At 39.5% G+C, this 22,017-nt stretch overlaps 1 protein-coding gene across 1 annotated transcript in view; it reads left to right on the top strand.

Annotated features, from left to right (window-relative positions):
• LOC144656671 (intermembrane lipid transfer protein VPS13D-like) overlaps positions 1–22,017 on the top strand; it is a 138,296-nt gene that overhangs the window by 48,555 nt on the left and 67,724 nt on the right. Inside the window, exons 41-44 of the mRNA XM_078516914.1 lie at positions 3,033–3,202; positions 15,876–15,957; positions 16,412–16,529; positions 17,470–17,540. Of these exons, the coding sequence (XP_078373040.1) occupies positions 3,033–3,202; positions 15,876–15,957; positions 16,412–16,529; positions 17,470–17,540 (441 nt within the window). The remainder of the gene's footprint in view (positions 1–3,032; positions 3,203–15,875; positions 15,958–16,411; positions 16,530–17,469; positions 17,541–22,017) is intronic.

Raw genomic sequence — 22,017 nt, 5'->3', positions numbered from 1 at the left:
TTACAAGATTTCGGTCGAATCTTCGCAACCTACGAATATCGCAGGATATCTGTTATGTACAGATGACAGATATCGTTAACACTTTGACCATATATGGGCAGCGCGCGCATCTGTTGAATAATAAAACTCGATATTTTTGTAAATAAAAGGCATTCCGAGCACTGAATATAAACGCCATGAATACCATCGTGGCGACAAATACAGGGACCTTTCAAAAAATTAAAAGGCACACTACAAGCAACGAAAACGTCCCCAACCCAAAAAGTTTAATGAGCAAAACAATGGCGTAGCCTGCACGCGCGTTATAAATATGTGTACATTTCTTTGCTGCCGCCTGCAAAACAACAACGAAAAACAACCGAGTTCACCTACATTTTTTTTGGAGTTTCAAGAATGCTTCCTTAACACATGTAGCTGCTTTCAGCTGCAAAAATCGCTAAATTTTCTGCCGAAGGAACTTAGGCTGAGTGTAAAATGGTAGCTTTTTCCAAAATTTCCGGAAAAGAGGACAACCTCGCAAGGTAGACCCAAATTTGCGAAAACAATTTCCGGGAATTTTTAGTTCCATTTGATTTTGCTTCTGGAATTTCCGGGGTTTTTGGTTGAATGGTTCGCATTTCGGAAAGTCGCCACTTTCCGGATTTTCTGGAAACTTTCCCAGGAAATTTCTGTACCATTTGTCCTTGTTCCGAAATTTCCGGAAGTTTTGGTCGAATGGAAAGCGCCCACTGTTATTGGGTCGAGTTTTCAGTTTTATGCAAATGGCGATATTGTTTAAATTATTAGTGATTTTTACTTTCCTTCCTTCCTGGCGTGAAGCCAGACATTGTGAAATCGATATATGGGGGTTTGTAGATTCGTGTAAAGCCTTCGTTTCCTCTGCAACACAGTCTAGGGTTTGTATCAAAAGCTGGCAGTTTTAAAGGGCGCGCCATTATTTTTTTATACCCGGGAGGTCGAATTTTCTGGGAAAGATGTTTTCTACCTCTGTCAGGTTATGTCAGTTTTTTAATCGTTTTTTTATTTTTATTTTCATATTTTCCCAATGGCTCCTCTTGAACAATATTTTTTGGTAAAGAAAAAAAAACCCAAAACCCCACCCTCCCCCGCTTGCCCGTCAAAAAAAAAGCAAAAAAACAAACAACCATAGAAATAGTCCTCCGTCCGATTGGATTGAGGATTGTCCGAAGATTTAAATGAAATAATTATGACACCAGCAATTTAAACACTCTGCTGCCCTGCCCCTCCTACTTAACAGTTTTTTTTTACCACCCAGAACTGGGGTTGTCATGTAATCATGCCTAGTTTTAAGCTCTAAGTGCTTCTTGTTTTTTCTGTCGGTGACCTGTCCCAAAAATCCACTGGGGCAGGCTACAAATCAATTACAAATGGGAAATTTCCTTACACTTTGGTCTTTACAAAGCATGTTTAGTGTGAAATGTTCAAGTTTAAAGCGTTTGAATCAAAGAAATTACTATGCTGGCATGTAACGTAATGTACCTTAATAAGCTTATTGTTATTTATTTTCGCGGTAACGGGAATATTTCGCGATTTGGCCAAAAAAACGTAATTAGCATAAAAAATCGAAATCGTTTAAAAATAGTTTTCGTGGGTCTAATTTCGCGATTTTTTGAAAATCGCGAAAATTAAGTCCCGCGAAAATAAGTAACAATAAGGTATACAAGCTAAAAATCAGCTACTTAAAAAACTCTACGCGTCCTTCGGTCTTTGCTTAGCATGTTTAGTGTCAAATAGTCCATATCAAAGCAAAAAAACTATAATTTTATGCTATGAAAACGCTTTTACTTTAAATCTGCTACAGATGAAATATAAACAAATACCTTTTGTCTTCACTATGAAGCGTTCGATTTTTTAGCGTTATGTGCTATTCAAGCTGTGTCATCTAAAAGATTTCAGAAATGTAAAGGTAAACCACCGTGCCTGGGAAATTCCCATTCAGCTTACACCAGCCCTAGTGTTCGTCTTGAATTTGATTAATTATTTGCTTCAATATTCCATTCTTGGAACGAGTAATTAAATGTTTAAACAATAATTCAATACAACACTGGATGATATGCTGATTTAAAAGATCGTTTGGCTTCACGGATCAGGATTGTTGGAATTTGGTCAGCATTAGCTTTAGGTTCGGTTTTTTGGGATGCCTAAGGGCATCCTAATTGTTTTCAGGGTACGTGTGTATTTCCCTTAGGAGTGAGGATAGTTGGATTAACAACCGAAAAAAAAATAACAGCATCATATATTAGTCCTTTGGGTGTTGGGCAAACCGGTTTTGGCAAGGTTGGGTTAAATTGTGAGGAATTGAGAAAACAGGTTTTGATGCGGAAGACAAGGAAATTAGTCGAATGCATGAGCTCGAGCAGCACTGGTTTTTGCAAGGTGATTGATTGATTGCTTGCTTCTATTTTTGTGTTCATCTGCGTGTAAACAAAAGCGCTTAATTTGCTTTCAATAAACCCGTGAATAAACCGCCCGATCTAGCTAACATCTAAATTATTCAGTTACAGGTTGACTCTCATTCCTCGTATCGTTAGAGCGACTGTCGGAAATACTATGCCAATAAGATAAGCAAAAGCAAATTCGTTTGTTTTTGTTCTTTCCGCTCAGCAGACACCACCAAGGAAACTTGTTCGTTTTGTTCAAGATTCGGAACAAAATAATTATTTGCAAGCGTAAAAAGGAATTTATCCACCATCCATCGGATTAAAGCAAGAGATTACATAACACTACCCACAAAAAACTACTGACTTGTCTCCTCAGGGTGACTGCTTTTATCAAGGCATTTTCAAGTTTTCTTGTTGTAAGAGGGGTGCCCACATTATAGTGACGCTTATTGGTAAAAGAGTGCTGATTAACAAAAATACGTTCTAAGGGGGCACTTATTTAGAGGAGGCTTCCACGTAATATAATAAACAGAATGCAAAATTCATGATATTGTCTCGAGGTTTTGTGCAGTTAAGCATAAAGCTACTATATTCCTTATTTTATGTTTTCTTTATTGTTCACAACAATAGCAGTGACAATCAAACGTCTGCAAGACCTTGGCTTTAAGGAATCAGATTGCATCAAAGCCCTTCAGGCTACATCAGGCCGACTTCAGGCATCTGCTACATGGCTTCGTAAGAATGCTTCTCCTGTGATGCAAGCACAAAACTCTCAAAGTTGGCAGTTTGCAGGATTAGAGGTGGGTAGATCATTTATTACCGCAGATATTACCACAAGTAGCTTATTACATGAAATTTTCGCGACACTTTAATTTCGCGAATTTCGCGATTTATAAAAAATCGCGAAATTAAAGTGACGCGAATAAAAAGTGTCGCGAACATAACATGACGCGAAAATTAAGTGACTCACATCATGTCAATAATCAAGAAAGAATGAGTTAAGTACCACTGAAGGAAGGAATTGTCAATGTAAATGGATGTTGCGGTCAATTGACTCGAGAACAATAATTCACGTACAAGCATGACCTACTTGTAGACATTGTGAAAACTGCTGTGTTGTTACCGTTGACATTTAGTCCCGCCGTTGCGTTGTTGTAAATTTTGACGTTATTGTTCCTTTGATAAAGTCGTTTTATTTAATTCAAGGACATGTTAAATAATATTGCCAAGGAAATGTTAATTGTGTCTTACTCAAAAACGCGAAATTAAAGTGATTCAAAATACAAAACTTTCGCAAAATCGCGAAATTTAAGTGTCGCGAAATATGTGCACCTCCATCCTCGGAGACCCAGGGGCAGTTAGTGGGGGCGACGTGCAGCTTATCGGGACAACGGGATTTTCGGGCGAAAGTTTACAACATAGAGCGTAACAGCCCCTGGGCACTTTGTCTTACCGAACCAGTTCCAGAAGCGTTTGAACTCCTTCCTCCTGATTGGCCACAAAAATATTTTTGTGGCCAATCAGCGAGGTTGACCAGAAGAGCGACTCTGACGTCTTCTTACACGAAGTTGTTTTCCTCATAGACTCGTCGTTGTTGTTAAGCCCGTCCACTTATGATACTACGTGGGTCTCAGATAAAAAAGCAAAACAAAAACAAAACAACGAGGCCTGGGAATATGTTAACTGTAGCATAGCGCAAGGAAACCAAAAGTTTTAAAAGCTATACGCGAGCACCTCTTGTTTATAAGTTTTGTTTTTGTTATTTAAATATCCAACAAATTAAACAAAAACCCTTTGTTTTAACTGTCAAGCTGGCAACAAAATAACAATAGGTGACGGCAGCGATATCTTCGCTAACGCGTGGCCCGTGCAGCGAAGTACCCACACCGTGGCAAGTTCCAGAAGTCGGGCAACGACCGAGAAAAATAATAAGAATTGTTGTTTACTCGAATAACTATTAAAAAGCGCGCAACTGACAGTGTAGAACTGGCAGTCGTCTAAGGCTTATTTTTTTCTGAGACTCTCCATGTAATAGCATCCGATTGATGGGCAGCGCATCCACGACGAGTCTTTGAGGAAAACAACTTCGTGTAAGAAGACATCAGAGTCTCCTGGCCGGTCCTCGTCGCTGATTGGCCACAAAAATATTTTTGTGGCCAATCAGGAGGAAGGAGTTCAAACGCTTCTGGAACTGGTTCGGTAAGACAAAGTGCCCAGGGGCTGTTACGCTCAATGTTGTAAACTTTCGCCCGAAAATCCCGTTGTCCCGATAAGCTGCCCGTCGCCCCCACTAACTGCCCCTGGGTCTCCGAGGATGGTGCACCTCAAAATCGCGAAATTAACGTGTCGCGAAAATTTCATGTAATAAGGTACATTATCTAGAAGTCAACATCTAGCATTGCTATCAGATTCGCTTGTCATCCTTGTGAGAAAATTCCGCGCGACCCTGCCACAAAACATTTCACTCAGACACCCAGGAAACAAATAAAAAATTAAAAAGTCAAACAACACTCCGAAAATAAAGGCAAATCATCGACCAAAAAAACATCCGATTATAAGATGGAAAAAAAAAGTTGATTTCCGTTTACAGTGATTAACTCCCTAAATTTAATATTACACCATAATGAGTAACTAATATATAGATTTAGGCAAGCCTAAAAGCGGAGCTCCCCATTTATTTATTTATTTTTTACTGTAGTTAAAAATGTTTTCAAAACGAAATAATTAAGCTACATGGTTAATTATATACAGTCAATTAACTGACAAATGGCAAAAATTTTAAATGACAACTGACATTTGTCCACCCCTATCCAGACCCTCTAGACGAGCTCACAAAACAAACATGAGTAATTTTAATATTTTGTATTAAACGACAGAGTTTTAGAAATAAGTACCTTAAACTTTCATATGGAAAGAGTCCTTCTAAGATATATCGTATTTAATAACTGAACAACAAATAGAAAATTTATAACTCATTTATTTGCGTCGCCGGCAGCAAAACATACAAAATTTCGATAAGAAATAAACTAGCTGCACGTGCACTTTGAGATATATTTGAAAAGCATGACTGAAATTATGATTGTTCAGAGAATTTAACTCGCATTTTCATTTATATATAAACATACACATCTCAGATTAACTCCTCAAAAAAAAAAAAATACCTCCATTTTCCAAATCACAGAGGCAGGGCATTAAGCTTTCATTCATTTCTAGAATGCAGTGCATGTACAACTTTCCAATTTAATTGTTCAGGTCTAGAAGCCGTTCTGCACGATAAGGTCAAACAGCCTTAATAACCACAGAAATAGTCACTTAACTCTCTGTTTTACTTGTTTAGCCATCCTGTCCTTATACCTCGAGAAAATGGGCTTCATTGTGAAGCAGAAAGTTGTTGCCGGAGACATGAATTAAACTGTTATACTTTGTAGTCGTCGCGCTTGATTTTAACCGCTCCAGGGACAGCCGGACTTTTTTTCCACAATAGCAATAAACACGTGCCAAGATGTAAAGAGACATCTTCAATATGTTATAGCTGTCTTTTTTTTCTTGAGTTCCATTCATCTGAAGTGTCTCTACATTTTGAATTTGAGTCGAAGCAGTCAGTTTCGTTTTCGCTCGCTGTCATCTGTACTCTAAACATAACTGATCTGACTCCAAAAGCAGATCACATTCTACTGGATGCTCCGATTTTTAGGGACTTCAATGTTGACATCATCGACAGAAAAGGAGGCCAGGGATTTGTATCCGGTAGGTTTAAATCTTAACCGCTGACAACAGCCTTCAGGAACGGTAAGAAATTCCCTGGTGCCGATCGCTTGTTTTAAGCAGGTCGACTCTTAATTCTTGCTCAACTTCAAAAATTTTTTAACCAATCAAAGGCTCGCTGTAAAAAATACTTCAACGCGATTAGTTACCGAGTTGGCGGCAAAAACCGTCTACGTCATTGTCTCGCACGCCTTGCGTGCGAGACTGAGACTTGTTCTAAAAATAGCCTACATGCGAATCTGATAGCACAAGACCCATAACCAGAGATGTAGACTGGATCATGTACTTCTAATATTACGTTAGGTTACCGGTAGTTTTTTACAGTAGCGAAAATGGTTGTTGGTAACGAGAATTTTGAATCATCTGTTTGCCATGAATATATATTTCTGCATAGGCAAGGTTTTGAGACATTCCTATAGAAGCAATATATGGATGCTGACATGACCCTTCTATCGAATTTATGTACAAAACGTATGCAACCAAATGATCAGCATTAATGTAATTAGGTACGTAAAGTCTGCATATGAGCCTGGTGGCTCGTCAGGCCAAAGCTTATCCCGGTTTCAGTAGCATGAAGTGACTAGGAGTATTTCTACTGCCCCCCTGGATGGAATGCTAGTCCATCGCAGTGTTAACCCTCAGCATTAACGCCTGCAGTATTCATTTATATACCTGGGTGGAGAAAAGCACTCTGAGTGAAGAGTGTCTTGTCTAAAAGCACAACATAGTGACCCCGGCCTGGGGGCCGTTTCTCAAAAGCCCCGGAAACTTTCGGGCCCGTTAAGTCATTTTTAGTTAAATATGTATCATAAAAACAGAGAAGTGTACAGGCCTGAAACTTTGTATAAAGGGAACTTCCGTTCATATAAAATATATCATGAAATAGAACAGCTCTATAATTATAAGGTTCAGGATTTTGTTATGGCTTTCCGGGTGCGAAAACTTATCGGAATCTGCCCGTATGACCCCACCTTAAAATTTCAGAAATTACAAATTGGCTTTGATTAAACATTCATGCAGGATAAGATAAATATCTTGCAAGTGCAAACAAAAACGTGATGACTTGGCGTACTCGTGTTTGCTCGCACGGAAAAGCTAGCGTGCCCTGAAAACGGGCAAGTTGATATGAATAGAAGGGCATATATGCAGGTGAGTTACGGAGTTAATTTCACTCCATGTAACAGAGTAATGTATATATCTGGGAGATTGCCCTATTCTATTTCTATTTATAATATAGATAGGAGTCTACGCGCGCTCTGATTGGCTAAAAACCTATGTTTTATCAGAGTATAAAACATAGAAAAATCATGTTTTATTGTTTTTCGTCAGCTTTCCTCGAGTGCTTCGCGCGTCGTTGACTGTTCGTTGGCTATAACCACTCGTATCCAACAAGGGCGAATGGAATAATTGTTTTATTAAATTCCTTTTTAAGTATAAATCCACTGGACATTTCATTTTGATGTAAACGAAGTGAGGCGGGAAAAATTGTTGCGCGGTGTCCACTGCTTGCGTTGAATGAAACTCGCAAGGAAAGCGAGTGAGAGAGTTTTCTTTCGAAGATTTTCTTCGACAATCTCCTCTTAAATCGTCTATTCATGCTGGAACTTGATTGTGACAACAATTAAGGCTTACGGGAATATCCGAAGCAATAGCTTTTCTGGAAATTATACGCCTTGTTCAAGTCGAACGAAGCAAGGGACGGATGTCATCGAGACTACTATATTATGCTGAGACGAAATTGCACTCGGTGCAGTCGGTGAAGTTTATCGAAGTTCAAAAAGACAAGATCAAGATTAAAAGGTAACAAACTTACCTGAAATGCTTAGCCTTATTTTACGTCGAATACTGAATGAAATTGTGTCAGTTTTCTGGTCTTTCCGTAAACTATTTTCTGCTTTTCATCTTTGTTTACTCGCTCTTGTTGTACATATTTTTAATTAAACTTTTCACTCGCGGTGTCTAAAATCTATATCATAAAGCAAATAAAGAAGCCTAAGCCATGTTTTATTTATGGGTTAGAGACTGTTGTGAGTGTTTTGTTGACAAATACACGCACGCGCTGGCCGCACAATGAACGAGAAATTTTCAATACTGCACGAGGCGTAGCCGAGTGCAGTATTGAAAATTTCGAGTTCATTGTGCGGCCATCAAGTGCGTGTATTTGTCAACAAAACACGAACTAACAGTCTCTAACCCTTTTAATATACAATCTGAGTACACTGCAAGAAAAACACGATTCACCGAACTTTGAACTAGACTTTTAATGAATAATAATAATTAGTAGAAACTCAGCTGTGTTCTATTGGAAATCCGCGAATCTGATTGGTTCTCCCACTGTTTTCTATTCGCCGATAGAAAACCGTCGCGCGCTCGTAGCTCTTTAAGCGGTAAATTTCCTTGATTTGTGGCTTCAAAGTGCACAAAATTGTAGGTTTTGGACTGCAATCCTTTAGAGTTTCTACTAAAACAATTAGACTACTCGCCCTCGTTTTCTATGAGCGATAGTCAACTCGGCTGCGCCTCGTTGACTATTTGCTCATAGAAAAATAAGATCACAATATTGTCAAAATATTGTTAAAAACTGTGTAGCGCAGTCTGTTGATCACATAATAAAGTTAGAGTTTCGTTTATGCGCTAATTTTTGTAAATAAATCCAGACGTTTCGGGACTTCTGTCCCTTCATCAGTGGAAAATAGCCGTTAAAGTCAGCGCGCGTCATTTTCTTTGAATGTGGCAACATTGCGTGCGCGCGCGCTAACTGAGTCCATTTAAATAAAAGCAAAGTCAATGTTTATGCCGCGCGGCTGTAGAGTGCGGCATTTGAAGATCAGGCGGCCTTCCGCGCTGCGTCTTTCTCTGATGTTCGTAAGGCCTGATCGCACAACAGACACCATCATGTCATCTGTTGTGTGACCAGGCGAGGAGAAATGTTTTGCTACGGGCAGGTCAGCTTTCCTCTCGACAGATCTTAAATGTTCGCAGAACCTGTCACCGAGCCTACGTCCTGTTTCGCCAATGTACGACATGGTGCATGCACGACAAGTGATAATATAAACGATGTTACTGGTCGTGCACGAGAACCTCTGTCGTATTGTCAGCGGTCCACCAGGGGTGTTGATCTGGGAGGCTGGATTGGTATGGGCGCAGGTCCTACATCGTGGGCGGTGGCACGGAAAGGTTCCATGGGGTTCATCCCCTGTGTTAGCGCCGGATTGAAGACTGCTGCGAACCAAGGAATCTCTTACACATACTTTAGTACGCCTTGCAGAGTTGGTCCTCACACTTAACAGCTTCAGCTTCAATGGAGGTTTCTACCAACAAACGGGTGGCGTGGCAATGGGAAGTAGACTGGGGCCCAACTACGCCTGTCTGTTCGTCGGCCACGTCGAAGAACAGATTTTCCAACAGTATCCTGAGAGGAAGCCTGACCTCTACAAGCGTTATATTGATGACATTGTAGGGGCAGCTGCTTGTAGCAAGAGCGAACTTGACGACTTTGCCACGTTCGTTAACAACTTTCATCCAAGCCTTCAGTTCACCTGGGCCATCAGTGACAAACAGCTTCCTTTCCTAGACCTCTTCCTGAAGCCAACACCTCAAGGACTAGCGACAACCATTCACTACAAGGAAACCGACTCACACTCGTATCTCACGTACACTTCGGCACATCCTGTACAGTGTAAGAACACCGTCCCTTATAGCCAGTTTCTACGCCTCAAACGAATATGCAGTGACGAAAATGACTATAATACCAAAAGCAAAGAAATGTCATCTTTCTTTCTGAACCGTGAGTATCCTCCAGCAGTTGTAGAGCGAGCCCTCCAACGCGTCAACAGCATCTCCCGCGAAACTGCCTTGCGACCATCTAACGACGGGCAATCCAACGAGCAAGTTATCCCCTTGGTATTAACTTACAACCCAATCAACCGCCACGTGAAGAACATTCTTTCAAAGAACTTCTCTCTGCTCAAATCAGATCCTGAAACAAAGGAACTCTTTGACAACTCGCGCGTACTCGGTGCTTACCGCCGGGACACCAATTTAAGAGATTCCTTGGTTCGCAGCAGTCTTCAATCCGGCGCTAACACAGGGGATGAACCCCATGGAACCTTTCCGTGCCACCGCCCACGATGTAGGACCTGCGCCCATACCAATCCAGCCTCCCAGATCAACACCCCTGGTGGACCGCTGACAATACGACAGAGGTTCTCGTGTACGACCAGTAACATCGTTTATATTATCACTTGTCGTGCATGCACCATGTCGTACATTGGCGAAACAGGACGTAGGCTCGGTGACAGGTTCTGCGAACATTTAAGGACGGTGCCTCCTATTGCTACTGCGCACTTGTTCTGCGCATCACGCAATGCATCGATCACACTGGGCGCGCGCGCTTTTAATTAATTTGCTCGCTCAAAATGACGAATTCAACTACGCGACCAAGCGCGCGACTAAAAATCAAGAAAGTTTTCTCTGCGACGAAATCCAGTTTATGGACATATCCTAAGCCAGGAACTGCGGAAAAGCAACACATCAGTAACCATTGACCGCTAACCACTGAATATGGCTCACATTAACAGTTAAAAACAAATTGCTAAGCGCTAAAACGTTACCCGCAAACTGCTAACCGTGACAAATGGCGTAGTGCACGCGCGAGATGCAAATATTCAACTCGCTAGGGAGGGGATAGGAAAAATGTAACAGACCCCAAAAGCGATTTCATAGACCCTGAAAACAACTGGTATAACTTTTAAAAACGCGTGGTGACCCCTAGTTTTTATTTTATAAAATGTAAGTGGTAAGTCTATAGAGCACATGTTTAATTTTTCATTAAGTGAAAAAAAAAATTAGGCCGATTTTCTGGCCGTGCAAGTGAGAGCTGCAAGAGTCAAAAATGGCTCAAACGCAATTATTTTGTTAATAAAAACGTGGATCACGCAGTTCCGAAGAAATTATTCGTTAGTTATTGTAAATATTGTTATATTTAATGTTGATTTTGTTCATGAAAAACCAATTTCAAATGGAATTTGCAAGGAAATTCTATTTACCTTTACTTTATTTTAAAATGCCACGTCAGCACTTTTTTCCAGATTTCAAACCTAATTATCTCGAAAATTTGCGTGGCTACCCCCAATTTTCTTTTTGAATTTTAGTAGCCCTTGGTAACATCTACATTTCTGGTATAGTCATCGGCCGGGCAAAAATACTTTGTTATTAGTAGGCACCGTCCTTAAGATCTGTCGAGAGGAAAGCTGACCTGCCCGTAGCAAAACATTTCTCCTCGCCTGGTCACACAACAGATGACATGATGGTGTCTGTTGTGCGATCAGGCCTTACGAACATCAGAGAAAGACGCAGCGCGGAAGGCCGCCTGATCTTCAAATGCCGCACTCTACAGCCGCGCGGCATAAACATTGACTTTGCTTTTATTTAAATGGACTCAGTTAGCGCGCGCGCACGCAATGTTGCCACATTCAAAGAAAATGACGCGCGCTGACTTTAACGGCTATTTTCCACTGATGAAGGGACAGAAGTCCCGAAACGTCTGGATTTATTTACAAAAATTAGCGCATAAACGAAACTCTAACTTTATTATGTGCTCATAGAAAACTCGGGCTCGTAGTCTAATTGTTAAGAAGAATTTGAGTAGTACATAATTATACATGCAGGCTGTAAAGATCAATAATACAGAAATCCAAAATAAGTTGAAAAATAAATAAAGCTTAAAATGGTCCATTAAATTGTTCTTTAGCTGAAGTCGTTCATAAATACAGTCAGCGAGAAGCTTGTTCAATGCAAGGTGAGCCGATCGCTTTTACAATTGCAAGCCAGCAAGTCAATCGCACACAAAAAATTCAGCTTCAGTTTACCTTTGAAAATGAAAACACTCCAGGTTGTTTTCTTCTTGGTATTTTTTGGTATTGAATCGTTGATAATATGAGGAATATCTTTTTCTTCCACTTTTGCAAGCCTTGAAGCTGAAGACATTTTCAATAATGCACGATTTTTGTGCATTATTGTCAATACTGCACTGTCGGAGTTTGCTGACGACAGGTAAAGGAAAATCACGTGATCGATTTTAACCAATGGCGCGCATGGATTTTGGACAGTGAACGAAGATTGTATATTAAACTGTCATAAAACACTCCGGGCATTTGAGAACACTCGAGAAATGTAGAAAACATTCGCCTGCGGCTCATGTTTTCTACATTTCCCTCGTGTTCTCAAATGCCCGTCGTGTTTTATGACAGTATAAAACATGGCTTAGACTTCTTTATTTGTTAAATATAGGAGAATTCACGGCCAATTCGACGTCACAAACCGCGCGAGTACTCGCAAAATTGCGTGGGCTCTCGCGTGGAAGTACCCGGAGTTGCGTAATCAGTGTCATGTTAGTCGCGAAAACATTCGAGTCTGCACGAAAAGTTCAGAACGAAAAAGAAGACAGTCAAGTTCTGTTAAAACATCAATTTTCGTATGAACAGTCCGTATAGCAAGCTGTGCAACTGCCATGTCGAACTGAATTCATCTCCTTGATGTACAGCTCAAGATTAACTACCGTTGCAACTGCTGGAGAATTTTTTTGAGATCAAATTAACAATATAAACATTATTTGGGTTGCTCAAAGCTATCGCGATCTGATCGAAACTTCACGGCATCGCCAAAAATGCAAATCTTAATTATCAAGGCTGTTACACCGACAACAGAAGCAACTTGGCTGTGTCTTATTCTGTGGAAAAAATTTCATATTTGCCAGAAGAGCTTGCAGCGCGGATCGAGACGAACAAGCAAAATACAATCCTGGTATGACTGTAAACACTTCTGGATGTATTTCAGCTTAATTATAAATCCCAGTTAAAAATCTGTGTATAGTGGCTTTTTACATTAATTTGCCCTGGTTGTTTACGTGTCGAAGTTAAGTGACCACAGGCATTTGATTTGGAAGAAATGGCTTCGAAACACTGTATTTGTGCTTATCTCTTTTCTTGTCGACCAGGGTTTTGGTTTGTCTAGAATATGGTATTTATTTAATTTGAGCACGTGATCAGTTAAGAGAAGTATATGCCTCAAGATTTTTGTCAAAAGATAATAATTTCATCTACAATTGTATTGATAAGAACAATTATTTTCTGTAGTTATTTTCCATTGATGGGACATTCAAAGTTGTGCCATAAGGTGCCATTTGTAAGCAAAAAAAGTGTTCTGCAGAAATGAAAAAATCATTTTATACCTTATACCTTATACCTTAAGGTAAACTCTAAATTTTATATTTATGTTAGTATCTCTTTTAAATTCTGTTTTTAATGATTTTAATGTAATAGTAATGTAAGTAGATTTATTGTAAATAGTCGTGCGTTTTTAACATGAGATTGGGTAACCACTCCAAACGTTAACGACTTTAAATAAAATACCTTATACCTTTTTTCAATTTTCATTGGATGAATAAAAAAGGTCAAAGCAGTCTCCCTATCTCTATAAGGGGAAATATTTATATGTTACTTGAACTCTGCCAAACTGCAGCAGGTCTGAGTTTATGTCTCCTTTACATAAAATGGACAGTAGGTGTTAAATGGGAAGTTACTACTGAATATGAAGTTCTTTTCATTTTTCACTCGCGCAAAAATTCAGCAAATTCAACATACACTAGGACTCCAAATTAAAATAAACCCCAAACCCACTTCTCCTTAAACGTTACGCTATTCTTACCCTTTCCACAGTCTGGAAACGAAAGACTATTTCCTTTTGAAATAGCCGCTTGTTTAATGCTTAAAACGGATCAAAGGTAATACACTAATCAGTAAATATTTTGGTGGTGAAAACTGAATAGCGCTACTTCACCTGAGAGCACGAACCATCAATGACGCAACTCATGCGGAAAAAAAAAACATTCAAACGCAAGTGAAGTGAGATTGCATTACTTAATTGGACACTTATTTAGAAAAAGAAAATGCGAAGGTCAGCACTTTATCGAATTACCTTCATGACCATGAGGTTGCTCGAAGAGCCTTTGATTTACTGGAGTTAACAATGTTTCCATTCTGATAAATATGCGGTCAAACTTTAATGTATACGCTGCGCATAGGCCGGTGCAAGACAAATTGAAATCGATCATAGTTAAATTAAAATGAATGTCTTACGGTACAACAAAAATAATAATCTCGAGGCAGAACAACTCACCGCCAGAGACGTCAATATATTTCTTGGACAGATATTTTCGTCTCACTTTTCTTGCCTGTATTTGTCTTGGCATCGGTGCACTCACATGGGATTTTAAATCATAGCTATTCCGTGTAAAAGTGAGCTTTACAAAAGGAAAAAAAATGTTCGAACTACTTTAAAAAATACGAGTCAGTTTGTATTCACACCTTACGCTAGAGCTAGATCGGGTAAACATGATTCTTAATTAAGCTTAATTCGACTTTATTCGGCCAAAGAAAATCAACGTACGGCAATAGATAATCAGCACATCCATAGCAAACTAAAAACCATCTAAAAAAAAAAACAATATTTGTACTAGTAACATATTAAAGCGACTGAAAGCGGCAAAGTATTTACCGATTGATCTAAACCTGTCTAAACCTTACCGAGAATCTATCGAAACTGCACTCAGAAAGTAAAAACAACATGAAAGTTTTTTGACATAAAATCAGGTTCAGAAATTCAGTAGAGGTTGTTACCTTGCATCAAGGTCCTGTCCTGGTCTTTAGAGGACTTGGTCCATACAGTGGTTAGCTTCGTCATAATGATTCGCTAAAGGTTTTGTATACAGTATTCTTGATGCTGACAGCCGTAGATTCAACCGCAAACAACAGAAACAAGCAACCCGGACTTGTACAAGGAATATCATTCGCAATTATTTCGGGTCTCCTCGTACACCTTTTTTGTTTTCCACAATTTCACGGAATAAAGCTAGATGACATTTGAGGACATCGTGCGAAAAATATTTCAGTTTAAAGAAATGCTTGCGGTTTCATTCAGCCTACACAGTGAACACCGCGCAACAAATTTTCCCGCGTTTTTATCACATAACTTCGTTTAGATCAAACTGAAACGTCCACACCATCCAGTCGATAGAAGAAAACGTCAATTGCTCGTTTTACGTTTACGAATAATGCGACCATGCAGAGACCAATAAATTGAATTTAACCGTGTAGCGATCGAGCGAGAGCCATTTTTTTGGTGTAAAGGCTTCGATACACTCACACATGAAAAAAGACTAACAAAATAGAGCAGTTGGATAATAAACGTCTCAGATATTTTGCTGTGTAGTATCGCTGTGTAATTTTACCCCTTATGTACATTTTGTCTTGCCTTGCGAGCTTTATTTGCTGTTTGTAATTTTCTTACTTTTCTTTAGCCATGGGCGGGTAACCTCGTCCCCAGACCTAAACCGTGCGTACGGTCGGTCTGTCGGACGGACAGACGGACGGTCACGTGACAACCAAAATTTCTCGGTTCCATAGGATACCATTTGCCTGCCTATGGATGCTCCGCTCGCGGGAGCGCTCCGCTATTAAAGAGTGTTAAAAGTTGGGCTCACTTACTCCCTACTTACCCCCTCAAAACTGTATAAAGCCACCTTAACTCAAGCCAGTACACAACTACAGTTGTGTTCTGGATAAAAATGTTTAACAGGTTTCTATTAAATTACCTTTGTCCTAAATTTGAATAATTTAGGCGGTAATGCTTTACTATTTGTCCTCGTAGGTCCGGGCAGGGACAGTGTGTGTATGCCTGATTGATGACTGTGGCGACAGTGATGTACCACTCATTGAATTCAGCACTCAAAGTATGTAGAATACTCCCTTGTACGTGTCTTTCAGCCTTTAGCTCCTTTTGATACCTTTGTTAACACTGTCAACATTGACACTGTTGCCCCATAAGATGTATAATATAAGAAATATATCATACCAAATGTACATGTTAAATTCTTTTTACAAATTTACTTTGTGTTGTTTACACTTTTGTAAGTCACACTGACATGCAAGTATAATAATTTATTCTCAGTTAGCATTTCGTCGTCGTTATTTTGAAAAATTAGAACTATGATATCTTCGCAGTCTGCCTGATAGTAAAAGTAGAGTTGTTTTGATTTTTAGACATCAGTTGGTAAGATATGTCGAAGAACTGTTTCGTTAATTGAAGGTTATATTATTTTCCTATAATGCAAGTAGTTTTGACATACATCCAAAGCACTTTGAAACTACACTTACTATAATTTTGTACTTGTCTTTCATTGACAGATTTGTATTTCTGGCATGACTTGCAGTCCAATAGTGATGGAGCAGCTCACTGCACCATTATTGTGCAGTATTACAACAGAAACGTATCAGACTGGGAACCTTTTGTCGAACCATGGGAGTAAGTTATGAAAAAATCTACAGTAGAACCTCGGTAACTCGAACTCGGATAACTCGAACAACCCCTCTAACTCGAACTAAAACTAACTTTCATTTCCCTTCGATTCGTACTCACTTTTCAGTCATTTTTACTCGGTTAACTCGAACTCGGATAACTCGAAAACCCCGCTTACTCGAATTAAATTTCGTTTCCCCTGCTCCAAATTTGGGTTAAATGTTCTCCGATATAACTCGAATTCCTGTTGTTGCTGAACTCGCAACGGTTGCGCATTGATTAAAGCAAAGAACAGAAAACGTATTTGACAGTCTTTTTCCACTCTTATCATAAAAAAATATGATCGTGTTAGTGTTTCACGAGAAAAGTTTAATTTACGCTGTACTGTATACTAAATTGCTGAAAAATCAGTAAACTATCAATTTACTTCAATCGACCCCGATAACTCGAAACCCCGCTAGTTAACTCGAACTGTTTTTCGTGCGATTTTTGTTTATCTTTAGAGTTCGAGTTACCGGGGTTCTACTGTATACTGGTCCTTCAGTCTTCTTAAAAGGGGATGGTGACTTTAAGTATAGCAACCAGGAGTAAAATGTACCCTTTAGTTATGTCGATCATCACATAAAGACATCAAGTCTCTATTGTGATTGGGAGCGAGAAACGCAATACAAAAGGGGACATTCCAGTTATCGTTGCTGTTGATGGTGGCAGGAACGTCTATTTTTTTGTTGTTTGACATTTCTGTTGTTTCTGCCTTTTTATGTTTGTAAACATAGAACGCCTGTATAGTGTGTTCATGGCAGCCATGTCGGAGGAGTAAGACAATAAAATATATTTCCACGAAAATGATGTTATTTTCTCCAAGGAATATCATTCTATAGTTTCACTCCTCCAATATGGCCGCCATGAACACTCTCTATAGCTGTTTTGTGTGCTTTTGTTTTAGATGTAAACTTCTTTGGCAGGGACAACATGACACGCCAACATCTTCATCTATTTTTCTCGCTAAACTGGATGGTAAGTTATGAAACACAAATATGAAGCATTTTACTTATGAAGGTCTGTAGTCCAAGGCTTGGACCTAACTGATGATCATACGTGAGTAGTAAAGCCGGTTACCCTAGCACGCACTTAATATTCAAAATGGAAGCCGATCACAACGAATATTTAATAATAGTAAAAATGGGACTGGGTAAATGAAATGCGGAACGTAGCGATGTGTAAGGTTAAAAAGTCGCCGGATGTGGACCGGTGTAACAGATTTGCATTAAAACGTTACCATGGCGTGTACTTAATATTCAAAATGGTGGCCGATCACAACGAATACGGCAAAATAATTGCCCCCGCAGGGTTTTGGCCCAGAGGCCAAAACCCGAGGAAGCACCCTAGGAGTCCCCGGGTGTATACATACAAGGACAAAGAATATCTCTTGAAATAGTAATAAATGTGTTTGCAATGGGCGAAGCGTTCTGGATTTGACGAAACTAGGCGCGCACGGTCGTCTCGGGTAATATTTTAGCAAGCGCGCACGGTGGTGTCGGGTACTTGCAACCACGAGGTCGCGTTTCGTCACCTTCGAGCTTCGCCATCTTCTAGCAGCATTTCGTATTCCGGTTTTTGCTTACGCGTGTTCACATATTTGTTCGAGCAGTTTCTTTGCTTTGGTTGTGTTAAGTGATATTTAAAGCAGTTGTTAGTAATATCATAGTAATACGTCGAAATATTTCGAGCAATTAGTTTCGTGTTCTTGGCTACGTGTGTTCCAAGAGCTGGTTCGAGTGCTTTCGGAGGTTTGCTGTATCGTATACACCTTTCAACGAGTAATAAACAAAAACATGAACTTTGTCATGTATAAATACAAGGTAATTCGTTTCGCTAACAAACTGTCAGATTATTGATCCAAAGAGTGGGTTGAATAAGGTTAAAAATTGTTTTCTCGAATCTTTGAATGTGCCATATTTTGTTACTCGTGGAATTTTTGGGCTTTTTAGCCTGGAAATTATTGTAAGTTAATTTTGAATGTTATAAGCCCGGAATAAGCTTGCGTGTTGTCACCACGAATAATGTGTTATGTGTTATTTCCGCTAGGAGTTAAGGCTGGTTTCCATATGATCGCAGACGATCGCATCGGATCGCAGACGATCGCAAAATCGCAGAAATTTACTGAACCGTGTGATCGTAACGATCGCAGAGCGACCTGTTTCCATATGATCGCAAAAGATGGTAGACGATCGCAGAAGTGTTGAATGATGGGAACGATTGTCGAAATTATGGGATAGTTTTCGATCGCAATCGATCGCAATTGTGTTTCCATATGATCGCAACGATCGCAGACGATCGCAGGAAATAGAACTTGGTTCTATTCTCTGCGATCGTGTGCGATCGATCGCAGACGATCGCAAACGATCGCAGATGCGTGTTTCCAAATGATCGCAGATCGCAAAACCTACAATTCTGCGATCGTCTGCGATCATATGGAAACCAGCCTAAAAATTAGGCTGGTTTTCATATGTCGGCAAAATCCCAGATGATCGGGGATTTTACCGTTTCCCGACCATCCCAGATTTTGCCGTATATCGGGAAAATCTGGGATCAGAGTCGCCTTGATCGGCAATAACAGACGCCATTTTTAGTTGTGAGGGGCGGTGAGAGACTGGAGCTAAGCAATTAAAAGATTGGTAACGAGCTAAAACTATCGCCGACGTCCCCGACACTAAGAATTGGAGTTTTCATATATCTTGAACGATCGCCACCATCGCAGAAATCTGGGACCCGTCGGGAAAATAGAAACGCTCCCGATTCTCCAGATTTGTCCCCGTCCATCCCAGACGATCGGGGATATTTACGATTTCGAGTTTTCATTAGTCGGCAAAGTCTGGGACGGTCGGGAAACAGTGAAATCCCCGATCGTCTGGGATTTTCCCGACATATGAAAACCAGGCTTAAGTTCCGCGCGCTAGGTGATATATTCGACTTGAACTTGTGAATATTTTTAGGACGCAACGGAGTGTCACACAACAAGAAATTCTGCAGCAAACAATGTCGGTCGTGACGTACATTGCACAGTAAAAAAAGAAGTCTAATTGTGTAGTCCATCGGCATCAATAATTAAAAGCGACAAAAAGACTCCACTAAACTTAGAATGATGTAAAACAAATTATAAAAAGGCGGGGCAGCTTTATAGTGAGAACTATTACTAGTAGTAAAAAGGGGGTGGAGAAATGCCAAACAAAACGATTAACGTCATGAAGAAATGTAGGGGGATGGGTACGGTAGCAAAAAAATCTGGAGGCGAATAGGAACAGCAGGTTTTAAGACATGTAACGTCATCATGATAGATTTCCCCATAGGTTTGACAGGTAAAAGACGCTGAACCGTATGATTTGTGATGTTGTGGCCAGAAACCATCAACACTCTACAAGTTGCCATAACGGCTGTTGACTGTAACGTCATAAGAGGCCATCTTGGAATTTACCAACTTCGTTTCCAAGGCCTCTCACTTTTTTCCGAGGAAATTGACGGAAATTGGCACAAAATCAACCTATAACGCTTATAGGAATTAAAATCAAAACAAATTGCTGCTTTGAAAAAAACGGAAAAAAAATAATTAAATACGCCAAAGAAGAGAAAGGATGAATAAAAAATACTGAGAGCAAACAAGCAAATTTTTACAGCGTTTATTTAAAAGTTAAGCTTGTTTTAAAAAAAAACATTTTTCAAAGTTAGTTAAAGTAGAATTAATTAGCTTTTAACTCAAGATGAAGTTTCTCGTTCTAGCAATGTCTGTTTTTCTAAGAGGAGAGTGGTTTATTGCTTGCCTCATCTTGACCTTTCGTGAGCCATTTCTATCAATGCAGCCAATGGAATTTTTGAGAATATGGTGGCCAGGGTGGTGTTCTTAGCAAGAATGCCTACGCTTTTTGTCTTTGTGATCTTTTCTTTTTTTATCTTGAGTGTTGATTGTTCCTTTCGTAAAGGAGCCTTTTGAGCACTTTACTTGGGTTTCCTTTTAGTAGTTTTATATGTAACGTTTCCTCGATAAGAACAGGGTTTTCGCTTGATATGCTTTCAATCACATGTTCTCTGTTGTCGTCACCTTTTCCCAAGTTGTAAATATCAGGTGAGGATGCGGTTGAAGATTTGCTTTCTGCCTTTTCTCGTTCCATCGCTGAGATGCAAGAAATGTGATATGTCAATTTTTGGTGGATTTTATATGCTCCGTATGGTTAATTTAATTTTCCTTACAAATGAGCGAAAGTAACTCTAAATTTACTCAAAATGAGTCACTCACATTTATAACTGAGAGCGCAACAAACCAATGTACTCATTTTAAGACGGACGATTGACGAGTGAGCTTGGGTTATTTTCATGGGTTATTTTTGTCAATTTGTCAAAGATCATTTAGCCGAAGTTACAACAGAAATCGCCACGAGAAGAAAGGTTGCTTGAAACGCTTTGAGGAAAACACTTCCTTATTCTTACTAATTTTCGCAAGTACTAATTTTCGCGATTTAAAAATTATCGCGAGATTTAGTACTCGCGAAGAAAACATTGCGCGAAATTTAAACACGCGAAAATTAATACCATATTATATATAAAAATAAAAAAATAATAATAAAAATATCTTTCCGTCTTGTTTTTGACTAGAACCCTTCCTCGAATTGCTGTTTCATCCTTGTAAGTCGGTCAAAACCTCTAGTACAGTCACCAAACGTTCCGTTTGCAGGCTCTTTCTAGTTACATTGGGCCAGACATTGATATATCAGGGCCAGTTGTTCCTAGTCTTTGTCTGACGACTGCTTTATAAAACATTGACAAAATCGCGAAATTTAATACACTTTTTCTGTAATTTTTCTTGCAATCACAAAAATAAATACTCGCGAATTTCAGCTCTCGAACTTTCGCGAAATTAAGTACACGCGAAAACTAGTAAGAATAAGGTAATCAGAATTCAATGGGTAGAAAATCGCCAGACGTTTTTGATGATGTGGAGACAGAGGAGGAAGAAAAATATGATCACAACGAAGACGAATAAGAAGAGGATGATGAAGATGTGGAAGAGGATAATGATGGTAATGATGAATCCAGCGTTGAAAGTGACGAAGAAAATGACGAATGACCATGGAAAAAAACTGTGTCTAGAAGTTATAGATGATCTGAGTTCAGATTATGATGAACAAGTAGAACGATACCAGTGAAGGGGGTCGTCTAAAAACATGGCCGAGGCCAAGGCCTCCATTTTTCTTTTACCTACATAATTATTTGCATTATCTAAAGTGGATTCGTGATCTCAAATCTGATCATGTACACAAAGAGATCACGGCAACTCTACGTTGCTACATGAACGACGATGACAATGGACTTTGAAGAAGCCGCGGAAGCAGTTGTGAATAAACGGAACTTTTCATTGAACAGAGTTTTTGGGTTTTTGTCTTATAGCCAGTGTAATTCATTTTGCGGGCTTTTAGCAAATATCAGTGGTTCCCATGTCAAT

The sequence above is a fragment of the Oculina patagonica genome, chromosome 6, assembly GCF_052425735.1.
Source record: "Oculina patagonica isolate OP01 chromosome 6, crgOcupat, whole genome shotgun sequence".
NCBI classification, from domain to species: domain Eukaryota; kingdom Metazoa; phylum Cnidaria; class Anthozoa; order Scleractinia; family Oculinidae; genus Oculina; species Oculina patagonica.
Note: the sequence above shows the minus strand (reverse complement) of the source record. Positions and strands in the feature narration are given on the sequence as shown.